Source organism: Salvelinus fontinalis, chromosome 1 (genome assembly GCF_029448725.1).
Source record: "Salvelinus fontinalis isolate EN_2023a chromosome 1, ASM2944872v1, whole genome shotgun sequence".
NCBI classification, from domain to species: domain Eukaryota; kingdom Metazoa; phylum Chordata; class Actinopteri; order Salmoniformes; family Salmonidae; genus Salvelinus; species Salvelinus fontinalis.
Window position 1 is genome coordinate 37700838 of NC_074665.1, and position 24829 is coordinate 37725666.

Sequence of the window (24829 nt, forward strand, 5' to 3'; positions counted from 1 at the left end):
CCAATTGGCTATCACAACACTTAGGAGAAAAAGGGGTCAAAAACATATATCCAGAGATATTGTGTTAATTCACAAGTTGAATCAAGTAAGCTACAGCTATATAGATAATTGAGAATCACTGACTGATTAAGTCAACCACTCTCAATTGGCACAAGGCTCTTCAGTAATCATTTCACAAGACACTATCACTGGTCATATATAATATGTAATGGCATAACACAACACATTCGATAAACTGGCCACTCATGGTTGCACAAAAAGAGCTACATTTTAATTATCACTAAAAGAGCAAATAACCATTTTGTGAACGGCAAAGAACCATTGAAAAGCTCAAATGGTTCTTTGAGTCATTAATGTGAAAGTAAAATATTTTATGTAGCAATCACCCCTTTAATCTGATTCCAGGGACACCCGCCCATAGTGTCTTTGCTTACTGCTTGCTTGTACAGTACATGTTACTGATAGTTTGTTTGTAACAGAGATAAAAACATGCCGTAAGCAAGTTTGTGCTTGTGTGTTTGGAGTGAACTTACAGAGAAGCTGTATCTTTGGATGTTCTCGTAGTCCAGAGGCACGTCCACCCTCATCCTGATGTCAGCACGGCCCTGCACCGCTGTGGGTGAGATGGTGAAGTGATCCGAGTTATTCCCCGATAGGAACACCTGAAACATACTGTTCACTCCCTAGAGGAGAGGATGGAGTCAAAAGGAAAAGAGAGTTAGATATTGATTAAAGATTCAAAGGGATGAGAAGAAAAGCTGCCGTATGAGATGTGGGGCTGAATTACGAACTATGGATGGAAATTAGATCTTTTGTTAAATCCCGTATATTTACACTAATGTGAAAACAGAAATGTTGATAAAGGGTAACTGTTCCTGTTAAAAGAAAAGAGGTATGCAGCCCTGGTGCAAAAGCACAGATCATGTAATTAAACATCTGAATTAATCTATCATAAAAGTATTAATACAGTACTATGGCAACAACATCTGTGGCAAAAAGTAACGACTATCCTCCTTAATCAGTCAAGTTGCAGATGCTGTGCAGTAGCATACATTCATCGCATGTCCTCCTACAGACTAGCATGTACACATTACTAGCATGTACACCAGGGGTGGGCAATACTTTTGGCTCGAGGGCCATATCTAGATATTTTCTTAGCAATATCAACCAATACGAATTGTTTTCATTTTATGGCCTTTCTAACAATTCTAGATACAAACTACAAACAAGTTTATGTTCATGAGGCTAATAACAAAATATGTCAAATTACTTAAATATTGTAAAGGTGTATTATTATTATTATTATTTTTGTATCACAAAGGGAATAAAATGCATCATAAATATATTGGCAAATAACTCCAACCAATCAAAAGCTAGATCCAAATTTGTAGGAGGAAAACAGAAACCGCTGATATGGCGTACCTTGGAGGTTACTCACGTAATCGCGGTTCTATGAACTAAGCGGCACATTCAGTGACATTTTTTATTGTTGTTGCTAAATCCACCGTGGGCGCTGTAAATCGACTTAGGACTTATTTTGCCCACCTCTGGTGTACATACTACTAGCATGTACAAGAAAAAAACGCCATTCGCACTGTAGTGTGTGAGAGAGAAAATGTATTTGACTTTATTCTGACTCTGAGCACAAGCCTTTTCAAAGCAGTGAGAAATGGAAACGCTCGATCGATGCCAGTCACACGCATGTATTCAACCCTTATTGGTTCCATCCAAGCACATTTCTTCTTTTATTATCTCTACATGTCACTTTGCTCCTCTATCATCTCTCACTACCTCTACCTGTAATCTATCTCATTCTCTCTCTTCTCTGTGTCTTTGAGATGCAGGGTCAGAGATTAGATAGTGTCTCAGAGTAGCAGCTCTAACTTCCCCAGACTGGTGGTCTCCACACACACGCATGCATGCAAGCACACACACACACAAATACATGCACAGACCCCCACACACCACTGTGAATGCATGGCACGGTAATGAACTGTGTCTCGTCACCCACAGCCAATTATAAAGGCCCCTTTTTCTATTTCTGCAGGAATCCATTTGCTCGTGATGACAGTGGGGAGAACGATTGATCCGCAGAGAGAAAATTGTTTCAGAGTTCAATAATCATTTAACCTGGAGTGTTCTCTTTTTTTGCAGAAAAAAAACTATAATAAATAAGAATGAACAAGGGACAGAAAAAATAAACCCATGGAAAGATGAATAAGTGAAGATTGGACCCCACTAAATGGACCTGAACATCAGACTGACGGAGAGCCACTGGCTGCTTCCCAAATAGCACCATATTCCCTACAGCAGTGGTTCCCAAACTTTTTATAGTGCCGTACCCCTTCAAACATTCAACCTTTAATGCAGGGAAACTGAAATCAGTTCTAACAAATTTCTATCAACATGTTAAATGTGCAACCCGAGGGAAAAAAATTCTAGATCACCTGTACTCCACACACAGAGACGCGTACAAAGCTCTCCCTCACCCTCCATTTGGTAAATCCGACCACAACTCTATCCTCCTGATTCCTGCTTACAAGCAAACATTAAAGCAGGAAGCACCAGTGAATCGGTCTATAAAAAAGTGGTCAGATGAAGCAGATGCTAAACTACAGGACTATTTTGCTATCACAGACTGGAACATGTTCGGATATTCTTCCGATGGCATTGAGGAGTACACCACATCAGTCACTGGCTTTATCAATAAGTGCATTGAGGACGTCGTCCCCACAGTGACTGTACGTACATACCCCTACCAGAAGCCATGGATTACAGGCAACATTTGCACTGAGCTAAAGGGTAAAGCTGCCGCTTTCAAGCTGCGGGACTCTAACCCGGAAGCTTACAAGGAATCCTGCTATGCCCTGCGACGAACCATCAAACAGGCAAAGCGTCAATACAGGGCTAAGATTGAATCATACTGCACCGGCTCCGACGCTCGTCTTATTAGGCAGGGCTTGCGAACTATTACAGACTACAAAGGGAAGCACAGCCGCGAGCTGCCCAGTGACACGAGTCTACCAGACGAGCTAAATCACTTCTATGCTCACTTCGAGGCAAGCAACACTGAGGCATGCATGGGAGCATCAGCTGTTCTGGATGACTGTGTATTCACGCTCTCCGTAGCCGACGTGAGTAAGACCTTTAAACAGGTCAACATCCACAAGGCTGCGGGGCCAGACAAATTACCAATATGTGTGCTCCGGGCATGTGCTGACCAACTGGCAGGTGTCTTCACTGACATTTTCAACATGTCCCTGATTGAGTCTGTATTATCAACATCTTTCAAGCAGACCATCATAGTCCCTGTGCCCAAGAACACCAAGGCAACCTGCCTAAATGACTACATACCTGTAGCACTCACGTCCGTAGCCATGAAGTGCTTTTAAAGGTTGGTAATGGCTCACATCAACACCATTATCCCAGAAACCCTAGACCCAATTTCCATACCGCCCAAACAGATCCACAGATGATGCAATCTCTATTGCACTCCACACTGCCCTTTCCCACCTGGACAAAAGGAACACTTATGTGAGAATTATATTCATTGACTATAGCTCAGCGTTCAACACCATAGTACCCTCAAAGCTCATCACTAAGCTTAGGATCCTGGGACTAAACATCCCCCTCTGCAACTGGATCCTGGACTTCCTCACGGACCGCCCCCAGGTGGTGAGTGTAGGTAGCAACACATCTGCCACGCTGATCCTCAACACTGGAGCTCCCCAGGGGTGCGTGCTCAGTCCCCTCCTGTACTCCCTGTTCACCCACGACTGCATGGCCAGGCACGACTCCAACACCATCATTATGTTTGCAGATGACACAACAGTGGTGGGCCTGATCACCGACAACGACGAGACAGCCTATAGGGAGGAGGTCAGAGACCTGGCCGGGTGGTGTCAGAATAACAACCTATCCCTCAACGTATCCAAGACTAAGGAGATGATTGTGGACTACAGGAAATGGAGGACCGAGCACACCCCCATTCTCATCGACGGGACTGTAGTGGAGCAGGTTGAGAGATTCAAGTTCCTTGGTATCCACATCAACAACAATCTAGAAGGGTCCAAACACACCAAGACAGTCACGAAGAGGGCACAACAAAGCCTATTCCCCCTCAGGAAACTAAAAAGATTTGGCATGGGTCCTGAGATCCTCAAAAGGGTCTATTGCTGCAACATCGATAGCATCCTGACTGGTTGCATCACTGCCTGGTACGGCAATTGCTCGGCCCTTGACCGCAAGGCACTGCAGAGGGTAGTTCGAACGGCCCAGTACATCACTGGGGCTAAGCTGCCTGCCATCCAGGACCAATACACCAGGCGGTGTCAGAGGAAGGCCCCAAAAATTGTCAAAGACCCCAGCCACCCCAGATGTAGACTGTTATCTCTACTACCGCATGGCAAGCGGTACCGGAGTGCCAAGTCTAGGACAAAAAGGCTTCTCAACAGTTTTTACCCCCAAGCCATAAGACTCCTGAACAGGTAATCAAATGGCTACCCGGACTTTTTGCATTGTTTGCCACCCCCCAACCGCTCTTTTTACGCTGCTGCCTCTCTCTGTTTATCATATATGCATAGTCACTTTAACTATACATTCATGTACATACTACCTCAATTGGGCCAAGCAACCAGTGCTGCTGCACATTGGCTAACCGGGCTATCTGCATTCTGTCCCGCCACCCACCACCAGCCAATCCCTCTTTTACACTACTGCTACTCTCTGTATATGCATAGTTACTTTAACCATATCTACATGTACATACTACCTCAATCAGCCTGACTAATCGGTGTCTGTATGTAGCCTCGCTACTTTTATAGCCTCACTACTGTTTATAGTCTGTCTTTTTACTGTTGTTTTATTGCTTTACTTACCTACTGTTCACCTAATACCTTTTTTGCACTATTGGTTAGAGCCTGTAAGTAAGCATGTCACTGTTGTATTATGCACACGTGACAAATAAACTTTGATTTGACCTCCAGCTGCCTTCCCCTTCTAGCACCAGGGTTAGCGCACTCTCAAATGTTGTTTTTTGTCACACTCACACTACACAACACATTTATTAAACATAAGAGTTAGTGTGAGTTTGTGTCACAACCCGGCTCGTGGGAAGTGACAAAGAGCTTTTATAGGACCAGGGCACAAATAATAATATAATAATAAACAATAATCAACAGTGTTGCTCTTTATTTAACCATCTTACATATAAAACCTTATTTGTTCATTGAATATTGTGAATAACTCACCACAGGTTAATGAGAATGGTGTGCTTGAAAGGATGCACATAACTCTGCAATGTTGAGTTGTATTGGAGAGAGTCTGTCTTAAATCATTTTCCACACACAGTATGTGCCTGTATTTAGTTTTCATGCTAGTGAGGGCCGAGAATCCACTCTCACATAGGTACATGGTTACAAAGGGCATCAGTGTCTTAACAGCGCGATTTGCCAAGGCAGGATACTCTGAGCGCAGCCAAATCCAGAAATCTGGCAGTGGCTTCTGATTAAATTCCATTTTCACAGAACCACTTGTTTTAATTTCCATGTTGAGTTGTATTGGAGAGAGTCTGTCTTAAATCATTTTCCACACACAGTATGTGCCTGTATTTAGTTTTCATGCTAGTGAGGGCCGAGAATCCACTCTCACATAGGTACATGGTTACAAAGGGCATCAGTGTCTTAACAGCGCGATTTGCCAAGGCAGGATACTCTGAGCGCAGCCAAATCCAGAAATCTGGCAGTGGCTTCTGATTAAATTCCATTTTCACAGAACCACTTGTTTTAATTTCCATGAGGCGCTCTTGTTCAGATATCGGTAAGTGGACTGAAGGCAGGGTATGAAAGGGATAACGAATCCAGTGGTTTGTGTCATCCGTTTCGGGAAAGTACCTGCGTAATTGCGCAACCAACTCACTCAGGTGCTTTGCTATATCACATTTGACATTGTCCGTAAACTTGAGTTCATTTGCACACAAAGAATCATACAATGATGAAAATACCTGTGTGTTGTCCTTGTTAATGCAGACAGAAGAGCTCCAACTTCTTAATCATAGCCTCAATTTTGTCCCGCACATTGAATATAGTTGCAGAGAGTCCCTGTAATCCTAGATTCAGATCATTCAGACGAGATAAAAATATCATCCAGATAGGCCAGTCGTGTGAGAAACTCGTCATCATGCAAGCAGTCAGACAAGTGAAAATTATGGTCAGTAAAGAAAAAATAAACATGTCAATACTTTGCCCCTTGATAACCAGCGCACTTATGTATGTTGTAAAAGTGTTACATGGTCGGTGCCCATATCAATGCATAATGCAGAAAATACACGAGTTCAGGGACCTTGCTTTAACAAAGTTAACCATTTTCACTGTAGTGTCCAAAATGTGTTTCAAGCTGTCAGGCATTTTCTTGGCATCAAGAGCCTCTTGGTGGATGCTGCAGTGTACCCAAGTGGCATCGGGAGCAACTGCTTGCACGCGCGTTACCACTTCACTATGTCTCCCTGTCATGGCTTTTCTGCCATCAGTACAGATACCAACACATATTGACCACCAAAGTCCATTTCATGTCACAAAGCTGTACAGGACCTTAAAAATATCCTCTCCTGTTGTCCTGGTTTCCAGTGGTTTGCAGACGATGATGACTTCCTTAACTGACCCCCCATAAACGTAACGGACATATACCAGGAGCTGTGCCCGCCACGTCTGTTGACTCGTCCAGCTGTTACACATAGAATTCACTGGCTTGCATGCAAACTAGTTATTGTTTCAAAACATCTCCTGCCATGTCACTGATGCGTTGTGAAACAGTGTTGTTTGATAAAGGCATTGTCTGTATAGTTTTTGGAGCCTTTTTCCCCCAGCATTGTCCCGGACATATCCACGGCAGCAGGAATAATTAAGTCCTCCACAATAGCATGGGGCTTGCCTGTCCTAGCCACTCGGTAGCTCACCTATATAAGATGCTTCTAGCCCCTTCTTATTAATGGTATCTGTTGCTTTTATACATGTCTTACTAGTCGAAAGTCGTCTTAATTCTCGCTCAAAAAACTCCAGTGGTTTATTTTTCAAATTGGCATGTTTTGTTTCTAAATGTTTGTGCAAGAGTGAAGGTTTCATCGAGTTGTGAGATAGTACTTTTGCACACATAACACTGTGGCTGAGGAAAGGCACTACTCTCAATATATTTGAAGCCCAAATCAATGTAGTTCTCATCATATTTGCGCATCTTCGATGGTCCAACGTCCCTGTCTATTGTTCAGTGCTTTCCCGGGTAAGGGGGCAGTAGCTCTTCGGCTGCATCAGATTCACAACTGTCAGTGTCCATGCTAGCTGGGCTAACAACACATGTAGAATTACTGATGCTAGCATTGGATGTGCTCGTGGAAGCAGAACAACTTGTGTCATCAACAGGTGCAGCTGTAGTACTGCTGGTATGTGCCTCTATGGATGCGTGCCTTACTTTTTTTAACCATTTATCAATTTTCGAGCAAACGGAATGAGCAGCAGTTACGTTTGGCTACATACGGACCGTTAGTGGAATTCCCGCGAGAGAGTAACGGTTAATGTGATTGGATGTTAATTATTTGACTAGGCTACCTGTATTTGACATTGTGTTGTTATTTCGCTGAACACTAGATGGTTGAATTTTATTTTTGGCAGTGAAACGAGGCTACTAAGGCGAGAAAGACACCTCACCCAAATGTATAGCCCCATTGGAAAAAATAAATGGACTGTTTGAAAATGTGAATCAAATTATTAAAAGTGAATCACATTTTTATTTGGCGTACCCCCGACAGCATTGCGTCCCCCAGTTTGGGAATACCTGCCATACAGTATATAGTGCATTACGTTTGAACACCAGAGCCCTAATGGTGTTCATCGTCTTGTACCTCCATCTGAATCGTCCTCATTTTCTCTCCCACATAAGAGTCACTCCACTGTATTACTTAACATTATACGTAAATCGTAATTGGGCATATGAGTACAGAATAGAGTAACTCCCCATACACTGCCCACGAAGTTCCATTACTATAGCTGCCATCTCTTCTGCTAAAAGAATGATTACACTGCCAAAGGCAACTCATTAAATATGTGTTAATCATATTAGTGTGTGTGTGTGTGTGTGTATGTGTGTTTGATCAGAGCAGAATGACACAATGAGAGGATAATGTGTGCTGTGGAGGAGATAAGGATGTTTAAAGAGACATGTTGACAAGCGTGATTATCATAAATCACTCTGGCTACACTTAGGCCGGGATTTAATCAGACCATCAATTTGATGTTATTTTAATATGGATATTTCTAAGTTACCCCAAACTTTTGAACGGTAGTGTATCTTTACCTAAACAAACAACATGATCGAAGTGATTGATAGTTGATATTCAGCAGTCATAAACGTATGCCTTACTTACTTTGAAGAGCTACAAAATAGTGCTTTTTTTCAGACAGCAAAAGCAGCAGCTCTACAGAGATAAGATGATGACTTTGAATGAAATTATAGTCATCAAATAAATCAAATGTAATATACACAACAACTTAAATATTTCTTGAATGTAGAGTAATGTGAATAAACTATGATTAATAAGAGATAAGCAGTGATGGACAGTCACTACCATCATGGGACTTTTATTAATTGTTTTATTCTGTGTTGTTACAGCATTCAACCCACATAATGCATAGTGCATTTCATGTAAAAACAATATTTTATAATCAAACGAAATTCAAAAACGGGTTTAATTTTTTTTTATTGAACTGAACCAACCTCAAAAAGCACTAATCGCTCAGCTCTAATTTTGTCCTAGTAAAAATGCTTAGATGTACTTTTTCTCTCACGTCTAACTATCAGTAAGGCTGAAAAGACAGGCTGAGTGGGCGGGGAGCTAATTGGCTGAGAAGTCCACAATCATCTCCTTTGTTTTGTTGACGTTGAGTGTGAGTGTGAGGTTATTTTCCTGACACCACACTCCGAGGGCCCTCACCTCCTCCCTGTAAGCCGTCTCGTCGTTGTTGGTAATCAAGCCTACCACTGTAGTGTTGTCCGCAAACTTGATGATTGAGTTGGAGGCGTGCATGGCCACGCAGTTGTGGGTGATCAGGGAGTACAGGAGAAGGCTCAGAACACACCCTTGTGGGGCCCCAGTGGTGAGGATCAGCGGGGTGGAGATGTTGTTACCTACCCTCACCACCTGGGGGCGGCCCGTCAGTAAGTCCAGTACCCAGTTGCACAGGGCGGGGTCGAGACCTTGATGACGAGCTTGATGACGAGTTTGGAGGGTACTATGGTGTTAAATGCTGAGCTGTAGTCGATGAAAAGCATTCTCACATAGGTATTCCTCTTGTCCAGATGGGTTAGGGCAGTGTGCAGTGTGGTTGTGATTGCGTCGTCTGTGGACCTATTGGGACGGTAAGCAAATTGGAGTGGGTCTATGGTGTCAGGTAGGGTGGAGGTGATATGGTCCTTGACTAGTCTCTCAAAGCACTTCATGATGACGGAAGTGAGTGCTACGGGGCGGTAGTCGTTTAGCTTTGTCTTTTACCAAATAGGGCTATCTTCTGTGTACCACCCCTACCTTGTCACAACACAACTGATTGGCTCAAACGCATTAAGGAAATGCATTCTACAAATTAACTTTTAATAGTTTTGATGTCTTCACTATTATTCAACAATGTAGAAAATAGTAAAAATAAAGAAAAACCCTTGAATGAGAAGCTGTGTCCAAAGTTTTGACTGGTACTGTACATACTGTATTACCTCAATTACCTCAACTACCTCATATCCCTGCACATTTCCTTGGTACTGGTGCTCTTTGTATATAGCCTTGTTAGTGTTTTTATTGGGTTACTATTTCCTTTTTTTTGTGAAAATATTTATTTTACTTTTTAACTCTGCACTGTTTGGAATGGGCTCGTAAATAAGCATTTCACTGTAAAGTCTACCCCTGTTGTATTCAGCGCATGTGACCAGTATAATTTGATTTGAAGTTGAGCTGAGCTGGGGTTAAGCAGAGAGCAAGGGTTGCTGATGAGATGGCCCAGTGGGTTGCTGCATTCTGATGCACTCTACTGTATATCTGGTTTAAATCCATCTCACTGATGTACTGTAGCTATGTGGCTGTTTGCCTTGAGCACACATAGCTTATCCAATAAACCTAAACCACATGAGGTTGGTGGCACCTTAGTTGGGGAGAACGGGCTCGTGGTAATGGCTGGAGCGGAATCAGTGGAATGGTATCAAATACATCAAACTTGGTTTTCAAGTGTTTGATGCCATTCCATTTGCTTCGTTCCGGCCATTATTATAAGCCGTTAACCCCTCAGCAGCCTCCTGTGACCTTAAAGCATCTATTATGGAGATTTCACATGGGCACTGCTTGTATAGATTGAGGTATGCGGCATTTATGTGACACTGCCAACCTCTGCAAACACACACACACACACACACACACACACACACACACACACACACACACACACACACACACACACACACACACACACACACACACACACACACACACACACACACACACACACACACACACCTGTTCTGAGACTGCTGACAGCGGCACCACTCTTATCGTCTGCCAGATTTACCCATCAACTGATGAGGAGCTCCCATGGAATAGCGGTGATTTTCTTCACCGTCCCTTGCCATCGCCATGCCGACAGGAGCAAACACACTCCACGGCAAGAATAAACAAACCTGCAGCTGAATATGCCACTACCTCAGACACTTTATGTCTCTCTTTCTCTCTGTCTCCCTCTGCCTCTCACTGTCTAACCCTCTCTCTCACCCTCTCTTTCTCTCTCCCTCAGCCTCTCTCCCGCTATCCTCATCCCTCATTTTTTTCCCCTCAACCTCTCACTTTGCGTCTTTCTCAGCATCGCCCTCTCTCGGTCTGTATGTCTGCCTTATCGTTCACTTCACCGCCTGCCCATACTCCATTAGTTATGCTACTTTTTCCCTACCTTCTTCCCTCTTTACCACCCCTTCTACCCCCTCTCCTCCTCCTTCTCTCCCTCCTTCTCATTCTCTCTCCACTTAACTTGCAGTTATCTGTCAAATTCCATCCTGGCGGCTGTGGTGCTGGAATCAATCAGAGTTGACTAGCTTTCAGCTTATCTCAACCCAGGGTGATAGATTTTCCTTGTTAGCTATAATTTGATGCTCTATCCCATCTCTTCCAAAGCAAATTAAATTGTAGTTGAGTCGAATGTAGCTCCTAGTTTCAGGCTGTCGTGAGTGAGTGAGAAAGTGTGTGTGTGTAAGAAGACTGTGTTTGGGAGTTAGAAAGATTGTGTCAAATCCAATCAAAGCTTATTTGTCACATGCGCCGAATACAACGGGTGTAGACTTTACCATGGAATGATTGCTAACGAGCCCTTCCCAACGATGCAGAGTTAAAAATTAATCATACAAATAAAAATAGTAACACAAGAAGAATAAAATACACAAGAATGGAGCTTTATACAGGAAGTACCAGTACTAACTGAATGTGCAGGGGTATGAGGTATTTGAGGTAGATACTGTATGAATATGAAGGCAGGGTAAAGTGACTAGGCATCGGGATAGATAACCTGTTTGGGCTGCAGGGCAGTATTGAGTAGCCGGATAAAAGGTGTCAATTTCAAACGGCCTCGTACTCAATTCTTGCTCGTACAATATGCATATTATTATTACTATTGGATAGAAAACACTCTCTAGTTTCTAAAACCGTTTGAATTATATCTGTGAGTAAAACAGAACTCCTTTTGCAGCAAAATTCCTGACAGGAAGTGGAAAATCTGAAATCGATGCTCTCTTCTAGGGGCTGCCTATTAAAGTCCTTGATATTTATTCATTTAGATGCACTTCATACGTCTTCCACTAGATGTCGACAAGGAGTGAGAGAAGAAATGGAGTGAATAACTTGATCTGGGCTCGTATATTAGCTCTTTGTATGACGTGTCACCAGTTTCCTGTTTTCTGGAGAGCGCGTCAAGGGACCTGGATTTGCCTTCTGATAAGCTGTCGTTATGGAGGACTAATATCTCCGACTTTGATTTTATTTGATACGTGTGACAATATCATCGTAAAGTATGTTTTTTCAATATAGTTTAATCAGATTATTGAAATTTTTTCGGGAGTTTTGCCGTGTTCCGTTCTCTTCCGTTTGTTGACATGGAGAGATTCGCGCCACTTGGCAAGTGTCCTTTCTAAATCGAGAGGGAAAAAGGCCGTTCTAAATCCAAACAACGATTGTTCCCGACAAAGGACCCCTTGTACAACATTCTGGTGAAAGATCAGCAAAAGTAGGACCCATTTTATGATGCTATTTCATATATCTGTCGAACATGTTGTGCTAGTCGTTTGCGCCCAGCTTTTGGGTACTCTCTCGCTATACCTAAGCTGGATGTCGTAATGAAGTTATTTTTAGAATTATAACACGGCGATTGCATTAAGAACTAGTGTATCTATCATTTCCTATACAACATGTATTTTTTAGTTATGTTAAAGAATAGCTATTTGGCCAGAATATGTGTGTCAGAAAAAGTGTCAGAAAAATATCCGGACGTTGTGGGAAAACGTTAGCACAATGTATAACCACTGATTTCAGCTCTAAATATGCACATTTTCGAACAAAACTGGTTTGCTGGTTTGTTACGATCGCTAACTTTTGCTACTGGGAAATGGCATGTGTTTCTGGCTATTGTGGTAAGCTAATATAACGCTATATTGTGTTTTCGCTGTAAAACACTTAAGAAATCGGAAATATTGGCTGGAATCACAAGATGCCTGTCTTTCATTTGCTGTACACTATGTATTTTTCAGAAATGTTTTATGATGAGTATTTAGGTATTTGACGTTGGTGTCTGTAATTATTCTGGCTGCTTTTTTCTGGCTGCTTTCGGTGCAATTTCTGATTGTAGCTGCAATGTAAACTATGATTTATACCTGAAATATGCACATTTTTCGAACAAAACATAGATTTATTGAATAACATGTTATAAGACTGTCATCTGATGAAGTTGTTTGGTTGGTTCTTGGTTAGTTAGGTTGGCTTTGTGCATGCTACCTGTGCTGTGAAAAATGTCTGTCCTTTTTTGTATTTGGTGGTGAGCTAACATAAATATACGTGCTGTTTTCGCTGTAAAACATTTTAAAAATCGGACATGTTGGCTGGATTCACAAGATGTGTACCTTTCATTTGCTATATTGGACTTGTTAATGTGTGAAAGTTAAAAATTTCAAAAAAATATATTTTAAACTTCGCGCCCTGCACTTGAAGTGGTTGTTGTCATTTTGTGGCCGGCCTCGGGCTTGCAGCCAGAAGAAGTTAAAGAGAGTAAAATAAAGAACAGAGTAGCATCAGCATATGATGAGTGTAAATGTGTATGTGTTTATGTCATCAAGGCAGACGGTGGCCACTTGATTACTACATGATTCCATACAGTGCCTTGCAAAAGTATTCATCCCCCTTGGTGTTTTTCCTATTGTGTTGCATTACAACCTGTCATTTAAATTTATTTTTATTTGGATTTCATGTAATGAATATACACAAAATAGTCCAAATTGGTGAAGAAAAATTCAAAAAAATAAAAACCGGGAAAGTACACTGCTCAAAAAAATAAAGGGAACACTTAAACAACACATTGTAACTCCAAGTCAATCACACTTCTGTGAAATCAAACTGTCCACTTAGGAAGCAACACTGATTGACAATACATTTAACATGCTGTTGTGCAAATGGAATAGACAAAAGATGGAAATTATAGGCAATTAGCAAGACACCCCCAATAAAGGAGTGGTTCTGCAGGTGGTGACCACAGACCACTTCTCAGTTCCTATGCTTCCCGGCTGATGTTTTGCTCACTTTTGAATGCTGGCGGTGCTTTCACTCTAGTGGTAGCATGAGACGGAGTCTACAACCCACACAAGTGGCTCAGGTAGTGCAGCTCATCCAGAATGGCACATCAATGCGAGCTGTATCAAGAAGGTTTGCTGTGTCTGTCAGCGTAGTGTCCAGAGCATGGATGCGCTACCAGGAGACATGCCAGTACATCAGGAGACGTGGAGGAGGCCGTAGGAGGGCAACAACCCAGCAGCAGGACCGCTACCTCCGCCTTTGTGCAAGGAGGAGCAGGAGGAGCACTGGCAGAGCCCTGCAAAATGACATCCAGCAGGCCACAAATGTGCATGTGTCTGCTCAAACGGTCAGAAACAGACTCCATGAGGGTGGTATGAGGGCCCGACGTCCACAGGTGGGGGTTGTGCTTACAGCCCAACACCGTGCAGGACGTTTGGCATTTGCCAGAGAACACCAAGATGGCAAATTCGCCACTGGCGCCCTGTGCTCTTCACAGATGAAAGCAGGTTCACACGCACATGTGACAGACGTGACAGAGTCTGGAGATGCCGTGGAGAACCTTCTGCTGCCTGCAACATCCTCAAGCATGACCGGTTTGGAGGTGGGTCAGTCATGGTGTAAGGTGGCATTTATTTGGGGGGCCGCACAGCCCTCCATGTGCTCGCCAGAGGTAGCCTGACTGCCATTAGGTACCGAGATGAGATCCTCAGACTCCTTGTGAGACCATATGCTGGTGCGGTTGGCCCTGGGTTCTTTCTAATGCAAGACAATGCTAGACCTCATGTGGCTGGAGTGTGTCAGCAGTTCCTGCAAGAGGAAGGCATTGATGCTATGGACTGGCCCGCCCGTTCCCCAGACCTGAATCCAATTGAGCACATCTGGGACAACATGTCTCGCTTCATCCACCAACTTCACGTTGCACCACAGGCTGTCCAGGAGTTGGCGGATGCTTTAGTCCAGGTCTGGGAGGAGATCCCTCAGGAGACCATCCGCCACCTCATCAGGAGCATGCCCAGGCGTTGTAGGGAGGTCATACAGGCACGTGGAGACCACACACACTACTGAGCCTCATTTTGACTTGTTTTAAGGACATTACATCAAAGTTGGATCAGCCTGTAGTGTGGTTTTCCACTTTAATTTTGAGTGTGACTCCAAATCCAGACCTCCATGGGTTGATAAATTTGATTTCCATTGATAATTCTTGTGTTATTTTGTAGTCAGCACATTCAACTCTGTAAAGAAAAAAGTATTTAATAAGAATGTTTCATTCATTCAGATCTAGGATGTGTTATTTTAGTGTTCCCTTTATGTTTTTGAGCAGTGTATATGTATTCACACCTTTTGCTATGAAGCCCCTAAATAAGATCTGGTGCAACCAATTACCTTCAGAAGTCACATAATTAGTTAAATAAAGTCCAACTGTGTGCAATTTAAGTGTCACATAATCTCAGTATATAAGTATATATACACCTGTTCTGAAAGGCCCCAGAGTCTGCAACACCGCTAAGCAAGGGGTACCACCAAGCAAGCGGCACCATGAAGACCAAGGAGCTCTCCAAACAGAGTTTGTGGAGAAGAACAGATCATGGTTGGGTTATAAAAAAATTGCAGAAACTTTGAACATCCCATGGAGCACCGTTAAACCCATTATTAAAAAATTGAAAGAATATGGCACCACAACAAACCTGCCAAGAGAGGGCCTCCCACCAAAACTCACAGACAAGGCAAGGAGGGCATTAATCAGAGAGCCAACAAAGCGACTAAAGATAACCTTGAAGGAGCTGCAAAGCTCCACAGCGGAAATTGGAGTATCTGTCCATAGAACCACTTTAAGTTGTACACTCCACAGAGCTGGGCTTTACGGAAGAGTGTCCAGAAAAAAGCCGTTGCTTAAAGAAAGAAATAAGCAAACACGTTTGGTGTTCACCAAAGGCATGTGGGAGACTCCCCAAACATATGGAAGAAGTTACTCTGGCCAGATGAGACTAAAATTGAGATTGTTGGCCATCAAGGAAAATTAAATGTTTGACGCAAACCCAACACCTCTCATCACCCCGAGAACACCATCCCCGCAGTGAAGCGTGGTTGTGGCAGTGTCATGCTGTGGTGATGTTTTTCATCAGCAGGGACTTGCAGCTGTAATTGATGCACAAGGTGGCTGTACAAAGTATTGGATTTGGGGGGGGATTGAATAGTTATGCACGCTCAAGTTTGACGTTTTTTTGTCTTATTTCTTGTTTGTTTCACAATAAAACATATTTTGCATCTTCAAAGTGACAGGCATGTTGTGTAAACCAAATTATACAAAAACACCCCCCAAAAATAAATGTTATTCCAGGTTGTAAGGCAACAAAATAGGAAAAATGCATATTGAAACACTGTTGCAATGTCGGAGACAGATGGCAAGGTTCATACAAATCTCCACTGTTGAAAATGAAATGTTAGTCTCAATGAAATGTGAGATAATGTCTAGATGCTTTTTATAGTGGAGTTTATAATTTGCCTGGCTGGGCTGATGAGACAGTGGATTGCGCAGGCAGATGGAATAGAGTAAATAGGCTTTTTAATATCATAGAATTAGCCGTTGGTAACTTGTGGAACAGACACCGGCTGGAATGTGCTTTAAACCAATCAGCATCAGGATTTGACCCACCCGTTGTCTAATGATTTATTAATTAATCTTTTGTTAATCAAATAGAAATAACTTAACCTGTTGGGGATGGGGGCGCTGTTTAGACTATTTATGCTAATGTGGCTAATTTTTTAAACGGCTTCCCACAAAATCCTTGATCGTACAATATGCATATTATTATTATTATTGGATAGAAAACAGTCTATAGTTTCTATAGGAGTTGAAATTTTGTCTCTAAGTGGAACAGAGCCCATTCTACAGCAATTTCCCTGACATGGAGTCAGATTTGAGAAACGTTGGCCACTTTTCTGAAGTCATTTAAACGGGCACTGTCGTTGCTATGACTATACGGACACTTCTTACGTCTTCCCCTGGATGCCTTTACGTGATGACGATTCCAACGGGCTCGATTGCTCGTTCACAGGCCCTACAAATGAAAAAAACCTTTAGCTAGCAAGTCTTTTCTTGCTGCGTAACGCGCGTGGAAGACACCGACCCTCTCCTGTTCCAAGCATTAGTTTAGCCTGTTATATTTCTCCGGTCATCTTTTCACTCGTTATAGGAGTTACAAACATCACAAAGTAGTTAATTTAAAGCGTTTTATAGCAATTTATATCCGTTTAGTGCGATTTTGGGACATTTATTTTTGCAACGATGTGAAAAGTTGGTCACGCTTTTCAGTTCATCCCGAACGTAGTTGACATTTCCACATGGCAAGAGGACAGCTTTCCACCAAAAGACGATTTCTCCCAAGAAAGGATCCTTTGCCCAAGATACTGATGGAAGAACAGCTCAAGGTAGGACATTTTTATTATGATAAATCGTGTTTCTGTCGAAACATTTTAGTGGCTTAGGACGCCATGTTTTTTGACGTAGCTTCGCTTGGCGCAAACTGTATTGAAAAGTAAGGATAAATTAAAAAATGTAATAACGCAATTGTATTAAGAATTAAATTGTCTATCAATCCCTGTCCACCCTATATTTTTTAGTCACGTTTATGAGTATTTATGTATAAGAGTAGATCACTGTCTAAGTGGCGCAAGGACGTTTTCTTTACCAGCTTGTCTACATTTCACATTGTCTAACCATGATTTTGGTGGCTAAATATAAACATTTTCGATCAAACTGTATATGCATGTTGTAATGTGATGTTACAGGAGTGTCATCGGAAGAATTCTGAGAAGGTTAGTGAAAAAATTAATATCTTTTGGCGATGTTGACTTTTATCGCTCACTTTGGCTAGAATCAATGCTGGGCTGCTAATTGCTATGTGCTAAGCTAATATAACGATTTATTGTGTTTTCGCTGTAAGACACTTAGAAAATCTGAAATATTGTCTGTATTCACAGGATCTGTGTCTTTCGATTCGTGTATGCTGTGTATTTTTACGAAATGTTTGATGATTAGTAGTTAGGTAAACACGTTGCTCATTGTAATTATTCTAGTCCATTTGTGATGGTGGGTGCAATTGTAAACTATGCCATCTACCTGAAATATGCACTTTTTTCTAACAAAACCTATCCCATACCATAAATATGTTATCAGACTGTCATCTAATGAGTTTTTTTGTTGGTTAGGGGCTATAAATATCTTAGTTTAGCCGAATTGGTGATGGCTACTGGTGTTGGTGGACAAATAAAAGATGGTGGAATATGCTAATGTGTTTTTAGGTAATAGATGTACATCTTTACATATTGTGTCTTCCCTGTAAAACATTTTAAAAATCGGAAATGTTGACTGGATTCATAAGATCTGTGTCTTTCATTAGCTGTATTGGACTTTAATGTGTGAAAGTTAAATATTTTAAAAAAATATTTTTTTTGAATTTCGCGGCACTGGTTTTTCAGTGGGGGGGGGGGGGGGGAGTGCCGCTAGCGGCACGCTGATCCTAGACAGGTTAAATGTTTACTTATTGCACCCGTTACTGAAATGGTTGTTCTATTTTAGATGTTTAAGGCACTCTCATACTTTAGTCTTCCCAACCGTGGCAGTCATTTTGAATGTAGGTTGCGGGTGAATAAAAATGCTAAATGTTGATTATCCCCACTCTTGCTGGATTCCAATAAGAATTACACATCACTTAGCAAGCCATCATAATGTGACTTGCAGGCCTGATGTGGTCCTAAACAAGGAGTTTCAGGCCACTGTATTAGGGTAAAACTAGGCCATTAAAAGAAGACCTTCTAAACTATATTCAGTTGGGAACTCACTTGGTGAAGTCCACTGGACTGAATATTGAATGAATTCTACAACCATCTCTCTGTCACTAGCAAACACAGTCATGGGCGGTACTGGTATCTCTAAAATTCACTCAAAAGGCACTCTGGAAAATATGCAAATAAGGTTCAACACCCTACAGCAGGACTATTCAAATCTGGTCCTGGAGGGCCAAAACATTTTTGGTTTGGGATTTTTGTATGGTTCGTCAAAGAGCCATCCCATGTATAGACGGGTTGGTTGTTCAGAAACAAAACCGATGTGTGCACAACTATGGGGCAAAACAGACACAATTGACTGTTGACAACATGTAAACGGTATCTAGTCTCCAAATGTTTAATGAAAACAAATACATTTGCACTATGAGCACTTGTTGTCTCTCAAATACATCGCTACAGTTGTTGGTTAGCTACTGTATCTAGCAATTTTTTTACCATATTAGCACAGACATGACATCAGATTCATGATTTCGACTGGCTGAGAAACGCTGCCTGCCTGTCTGTGTCGTCCTGACCCCCGACCCCTACACTATGGCACAGCTGGAGATCGAATTTGAATATTGAAACAATGTTGTAAATGTCGGAGAGACATGGAATACAAGCAACACCTAATTTTTTTTTATTTTAGTCTAACCTATATCCAAGCGGAGATTCAGTGAAAATAAAAATCTCATTGATTTATTAAGACCAGTCTCCGTGCGTGTCTCAGAGCAGCGCAAAACGGTGCTAAATATTTGTAGGCTATTGCTTCTAACTTCAATATGCTCTTTAAATAAATAAGACCACCACACTTTTAACAACACATTACTCAACACTAGTGAGACCCATGTCGCCTACGGTAGACGAAAAATATGACGTGACTACACCAATAATTACATTTGGAGGATTGGATGATATTTCTGTAATTCAGTGATATTTATTCCTATAGTAATTCACCATGGATCCATAACTAAATAAATATTGGCATTTTGAAAGAGTATTTTTATCATTATCTTATTAATGAAAGCACGAAGATGTAGTTTAGTTTGAATGGGCAGACTGGCACTAAGAACAGAACAGCGGGAACGTCTCCCAAGTCAGCTCCATATTTAGTGCAATGCCCCTTAAATATTTTGGAAATGATTTTGCTTTCATGTAAAATTTGCGAGAAAAAGGCAATTCTTGAACATGAGGTGAGATATTGTTACTAATTTGTAAATAAAGCCAGTTTGCTATATATAATTATTTATTTCTGTTTTTAGAGGGAGAAAAACCAACAAACCTACAATCATCTGATGGGTCTCCCAGTAGAGGACAGCACAGGTATTGAACCAGCATCTGTAGCAACACAGCTTGCACTGCTATGCAGTGTCCTAGACCATTGTGCCACTCAGGCGCTGTACAATGTGACTGGTTGGGAGTGGCCTACAGTACTACAGTAAGAGCCTAACAAAATAAAATAATAAACACCTTAGTGTAACAACAGTTTTAGTAAGTAATTCTGAAGTCGTGCACAATTATCCGTTTCTATTTAGGTTTAAGTCGCCCATTCATTGTCAGAGACACAGTAGGATCCAAAAGCATAATCAGTGCTCTAACTCCCCCTTGCGCTGGTCTGGAGCAATGAATTGGTGATGCAGGGTACCGTACTAAACCACAAATTACCTCTAAATCCCGCAGCGTAAGCTCATGACTTTTAAAGGAGGAACTACTCACAGGGCCCTATAGACTGACACTCCAACACACACACAAACACTCACTCCATAATTTGCTCACACACACATAATATTTACATACATTTATACTTTCTCTACACAAACGCACACCCACTCACATACAATCATCACATTAGCTAATGCTACTCTGTTTATCATATATCCCGATGCTTAGTCACCTTACCCCTACACATATCTACCTGTATCCCTGCACATTTAAATAAGGAACTGACTGACGCTTTATATAATTTTGCATGCTTACTTTTTTTTCTTCTTTTTTTTCTTATTATTTTTATTTCTTGTGTGTGTTTGTTCTACCTTCTGTTATTTTTAGTATTATATTGTTATTGATTACTGCATTGTTGGGTTCAGAGCTTGCAAGAAGGGCATTTCACTGTACTTGTGAATGTGACATTAAAACGTGAAACTTAACATTTTAAGAAGATACAACGAGCTGAAACGAGCCACCTACGGTTCCATGCAAGGCAGCTTCTAGTCATTGTTGCTAGTTATCTGACCGTTCAAAACCATAACAAAGCACACCTTCCGTCCACATCGATGTGCGAGCATCATTTTTGGGACGTTGTTAGCCAACCCGTCTATGTTTCTTCAGAGACCCTAAAATGGGTTCCCCTATGACATTGCTCTCAAGATCCTTATTTGGTACCAACTCTCACCTTGACTTTTTTGTAGAGTGAATGCGGTCATGTCAGGTCTATTGACAGGTCTTATCACTGTCACTTCCATGTCAAACTGACACTGTCAAATAAAGTGATACCATTTATTTTAAGGAATGTATGATTGGTGATGGTGACCCACCTCATCCTTGTCCTCAGCCTGGATGAAGAGGGGTAGGGCGAAACCCACCTGGGCCAGCTCAGTGATACGCACTCGGTACTCGGAGCTGTTGAACTTGGGCGCGTTGTCGTTCTTGTCAATCAGCAGGATGGTGAATGTGGTCATCACCGAGGCATCCGTCGGGGTACGGTCATCATTCAACTCTGTGCCCTGAGGGAGGAACGGAGGAGGAGAAAGGGGGGAGAGGGAGGGAGGTAAGGAAGGGGGGAGTATGGAAGGAGGACGGGCAGAGAAGGCAGGCGGATAAGTAGAAGTACAATCATTCATTTCCAGTGTGAATGAGAGACCTAGAGAGAAATATAGAGATACAGTATGTGGTAGGGAAAGGGAAAGGGGAAATTCATATCTTATAAATATATTATATTTTTTGGGGAAAATGTTCTTTATTTTGGTCTATGAACTTTCTCCGGGTTTGCTGTAATGGTTGATTTCAATTAAGAATAAAGATCAAGGTTGGAATATATTATCAAAAAAGATTTAATGGATTTCCCTGCTCTCATCATAATACCAACGCTCTTAGAAAAAGGCTTCTAAAGGGTTTGTTGATGGATGAAAAGGTTATATCCGGAACCATATAAAGTGTTCTTCTAAATGGATAAGCTGAATCACCCTTTATGGTCACTCACAATCACACACAAACAAACAAACAAACAAACAAACAAACAAACAAACAAACAAACAAGGGATGGGCACGGATATCTGAACGGACGTTAGTATTCAAAAACTTGTGAGTACCATTTTTTTTGTAGGCCTGTTTAAAGTTAAAATGAAATGTTACATTGTTACACACAAGGATATACAGGTAACTGCCAAAATAATGGTTACTTAAGTAAATGAGGGATAAAAAGTATATTAAAAGCAAGTGCTTCCACACAGGTGTGGTTCCTGAGTTAATTAAGCAATTAACATCCCATCATGCTTAGGGTCATGAATAAAAATGCTGGGCAGGCCATTGTGTTACCTACCATGGTTATGCCCCCATAGGATGAAAATGCCGACCATCCACAGGACACGAGTGGTCACTGAATGGTTTGATGAGCATGAAAATGATGTAAATTATATACTATTGCCATCTCAGTCACCAGATCGCAACCCAATTGAACACTTATGGGAGATTCTGGAGCGGCGCCTGAGACAGTGTTTTCCACCACTATCAACAAAACACCAAATGATGGAATTTGTCATGGAAGAATGGTGTCACACCCCCCCAATAGAGTTCTAGACACTTGCAGAATCCATGCCAAGGTGCATTGAAGCTGTTCTGGCTCGTGGTGGCTCAACGCCATATTAAGACACGCTATGTTACAGGAGTTACCTATACCATGACATTTGAAATCCTTAAATTAATAAAACAACAAACTTTAGAATGTTGTGTTTATGTGCGGCGCATTGAGGTACTGCTGCTTTTAAAAATATATATTTAATTTTTATTTAATCAGGCAAGTCAGTTAAGAACAAATACTTATTTACAATGACGGCCTACCCCGGCCAAACCCAGACAACGCTGCGCCAATTGTGTACTGGCCTATGGGACTCCCAATCACGTCCAGATGTGATTCAGCCTGGATTCAAACCATGGACTGTAGTAATGCCTTAGACCGCTGCTCCCGAGTGCATTGTTCACTATAGCCTACACTTCTGAGGATGAACAAAGTGATTGCTTTATTTTCTTTTTCTTTCATGAGATATGGGTTGCGTTTCACATGAAAAGGCATTTTACTATCATTGCTAGCACATTTAGCCCTCCGGTCAGCCCTGACAACAGTATTCTATTTTCCCCACTTCAAATAGTGATTACCCTACATGCATGCACCAACAGAGGGTCCACAAGACCTGAGAGATCAATGCAAAACACTACCCAGAAAACCTTTTTTGAAACAGAATCAGTTCTATGATGGCGAACATTCGACTTCTCTGTTAGCCTAGGCTACTGTTAGCCAAACGCTACCGCTATAGCACCCTGAAAACAACTGCACTCTCTCTGTCTGATGTTGTGGCATTTAGCATCATTCTGATTGGTAAAGCGAATAGAGTATTATTATTTATTTTTTAATATTCGGATATCCCCCCCCAAAAAATATTAGATTATTTTATAGTGAAATAATTTCAAATACTCATCTCTAACAAACACGTGTTCGAAACAGAGTTCGAAACACAAAAACATCTTTCAGTTTGTCTGATCCTGAATCTTTTTGTACAGATCATCTATCTATTTGTGAGTCTAAAGCAGACTACAGTTTCTGGTAGAAAACAGTCATCAACTAGCCTCAACATTCACTCTGACAAAACTGGCCTTTTACCAGAAATCCCTCCATCTGTTCCCCACTCTGAAATTGATAAGAACATCTTCTATTCCTTCATCATCCCAGGTTGTTCCCAAGGAAGACTAGCTGTTCTCTGTCATAACATGCCTCAGGTTGAGGTGATGAAATGCACACCTGGAAGATTATACCTCACCTCCCAATGCCTTGAATTAAGTATTGATGATGTATTCTATACTGTACCAGCATACTGCATTCAGAATGTATGTACTGTATGTAACTGTGAGGGTTTACAACTAAATAAAATGTAGAGTTGGTAGTGTAGCTATATATGCTCAGTTTATGTCTCTCATTACTCCCAGGCCTAAACACAAACACAGACACAGACGGACAGACCTTGACGGTTAGAGTGAATCCGGATGAGTAGAGGGGGTTCTCTCTGTCCAGCTGTCCATTCACCGTCAAAGAGCCACTGATGTAGGCCAGAGCAAAGATGCTGTTGGTGTTGCCTGGAGGAATGAGAGGAGAGGCGGAAAGAGGGAAAGGAGAGGGGGAGAGGGAGGGAGAGAGAGAAGGAGATTAATGTAGAGGGTGAGACAGAGGAGGGAAGTGATGGGAGAAAGAGGAGAGAGAGAGTCAGTGATCCTCATCAGGTAAATTATTAAACATGCCTATTGGGTAGAGGTATCCATAGGACTAGTAGGACAGGTGGAGGTGCTCTATGAAGTGTTTCTCTGTGTGTGTGTGTGTGCGTGTGTCAGTCGTGTGTGTGTGTGTGTGTGTGTGTGTATGAAATGTGTGTGTGACGGAGTGTCTTATATAATACAGTGGCTGGCCCATGCTACAGCACTATCTCTCTACCAGTCCATGGCTCCCCTCTGACCTCTGTCCACCTGCATCTTTGTATCTAATTTGTCAGTCTGCTCTCTGCTCTTCACCTCTACTTCCTCCATCAGCCTGTTAATTTTTTCCATGGTCCTGTGTGGGTCAGTTGGTAAAGCATGGCGCTTACAACACTATGGTAGTGGGTTTGATTCCATATGGGAATGTACGCATGCTCTACTGTAAGTCACTTTGGCTAAAAGTATCTGCTAAATGTTCAAAAGTAGTGCACTATGTAGGGAATAGGGTGCTTATTTGGGACTCATAGCATTGTGTGTTGACAGCTTTCAATCCACTAGAACAATTTCAGTGTGTGCGTATCTCTATCTTCCACAAACTGTGTCTCTATCTTTCTCTCTAGCTCTCTCGTTCACACTGGAAATGAATTATTGCACTTATCCGCTTGCCTTTTCTGCCCATCCTCCTTCCATACTATC

General features: G+C 41.8%; 1 protein-coding gene across 2 annotated transcripts in view; it reads right to left on the reverse strand.

Moving 5' to 3' along the window:
- The window catches only part of LOC129853969 (cadherin-23-like), a 565813-nt gene that overhangs the window by 273544 nt on the left and 267440 nt on the right, over positions 1-24829 (reverse strand). For both annotated transcript variants that reach the window (XM_055920546.1, XM_055920536.1), the window contains exons 10-12: positions 23907-24019; positions 21211-21399; positions 534-683 (exon numbers count right to left, since the gene is read on the reverse strand). In XM_055920546.1, the coding sequence (XP_055776521.1) occupies positions 534-683; positions 21211-21399; positions 23907-24019 (452 nt within the window). The remainder of the gene's footprint in view (positions 1-533; positions 684-21210; positions 21400-23906; positions 24020-24829) is intronic.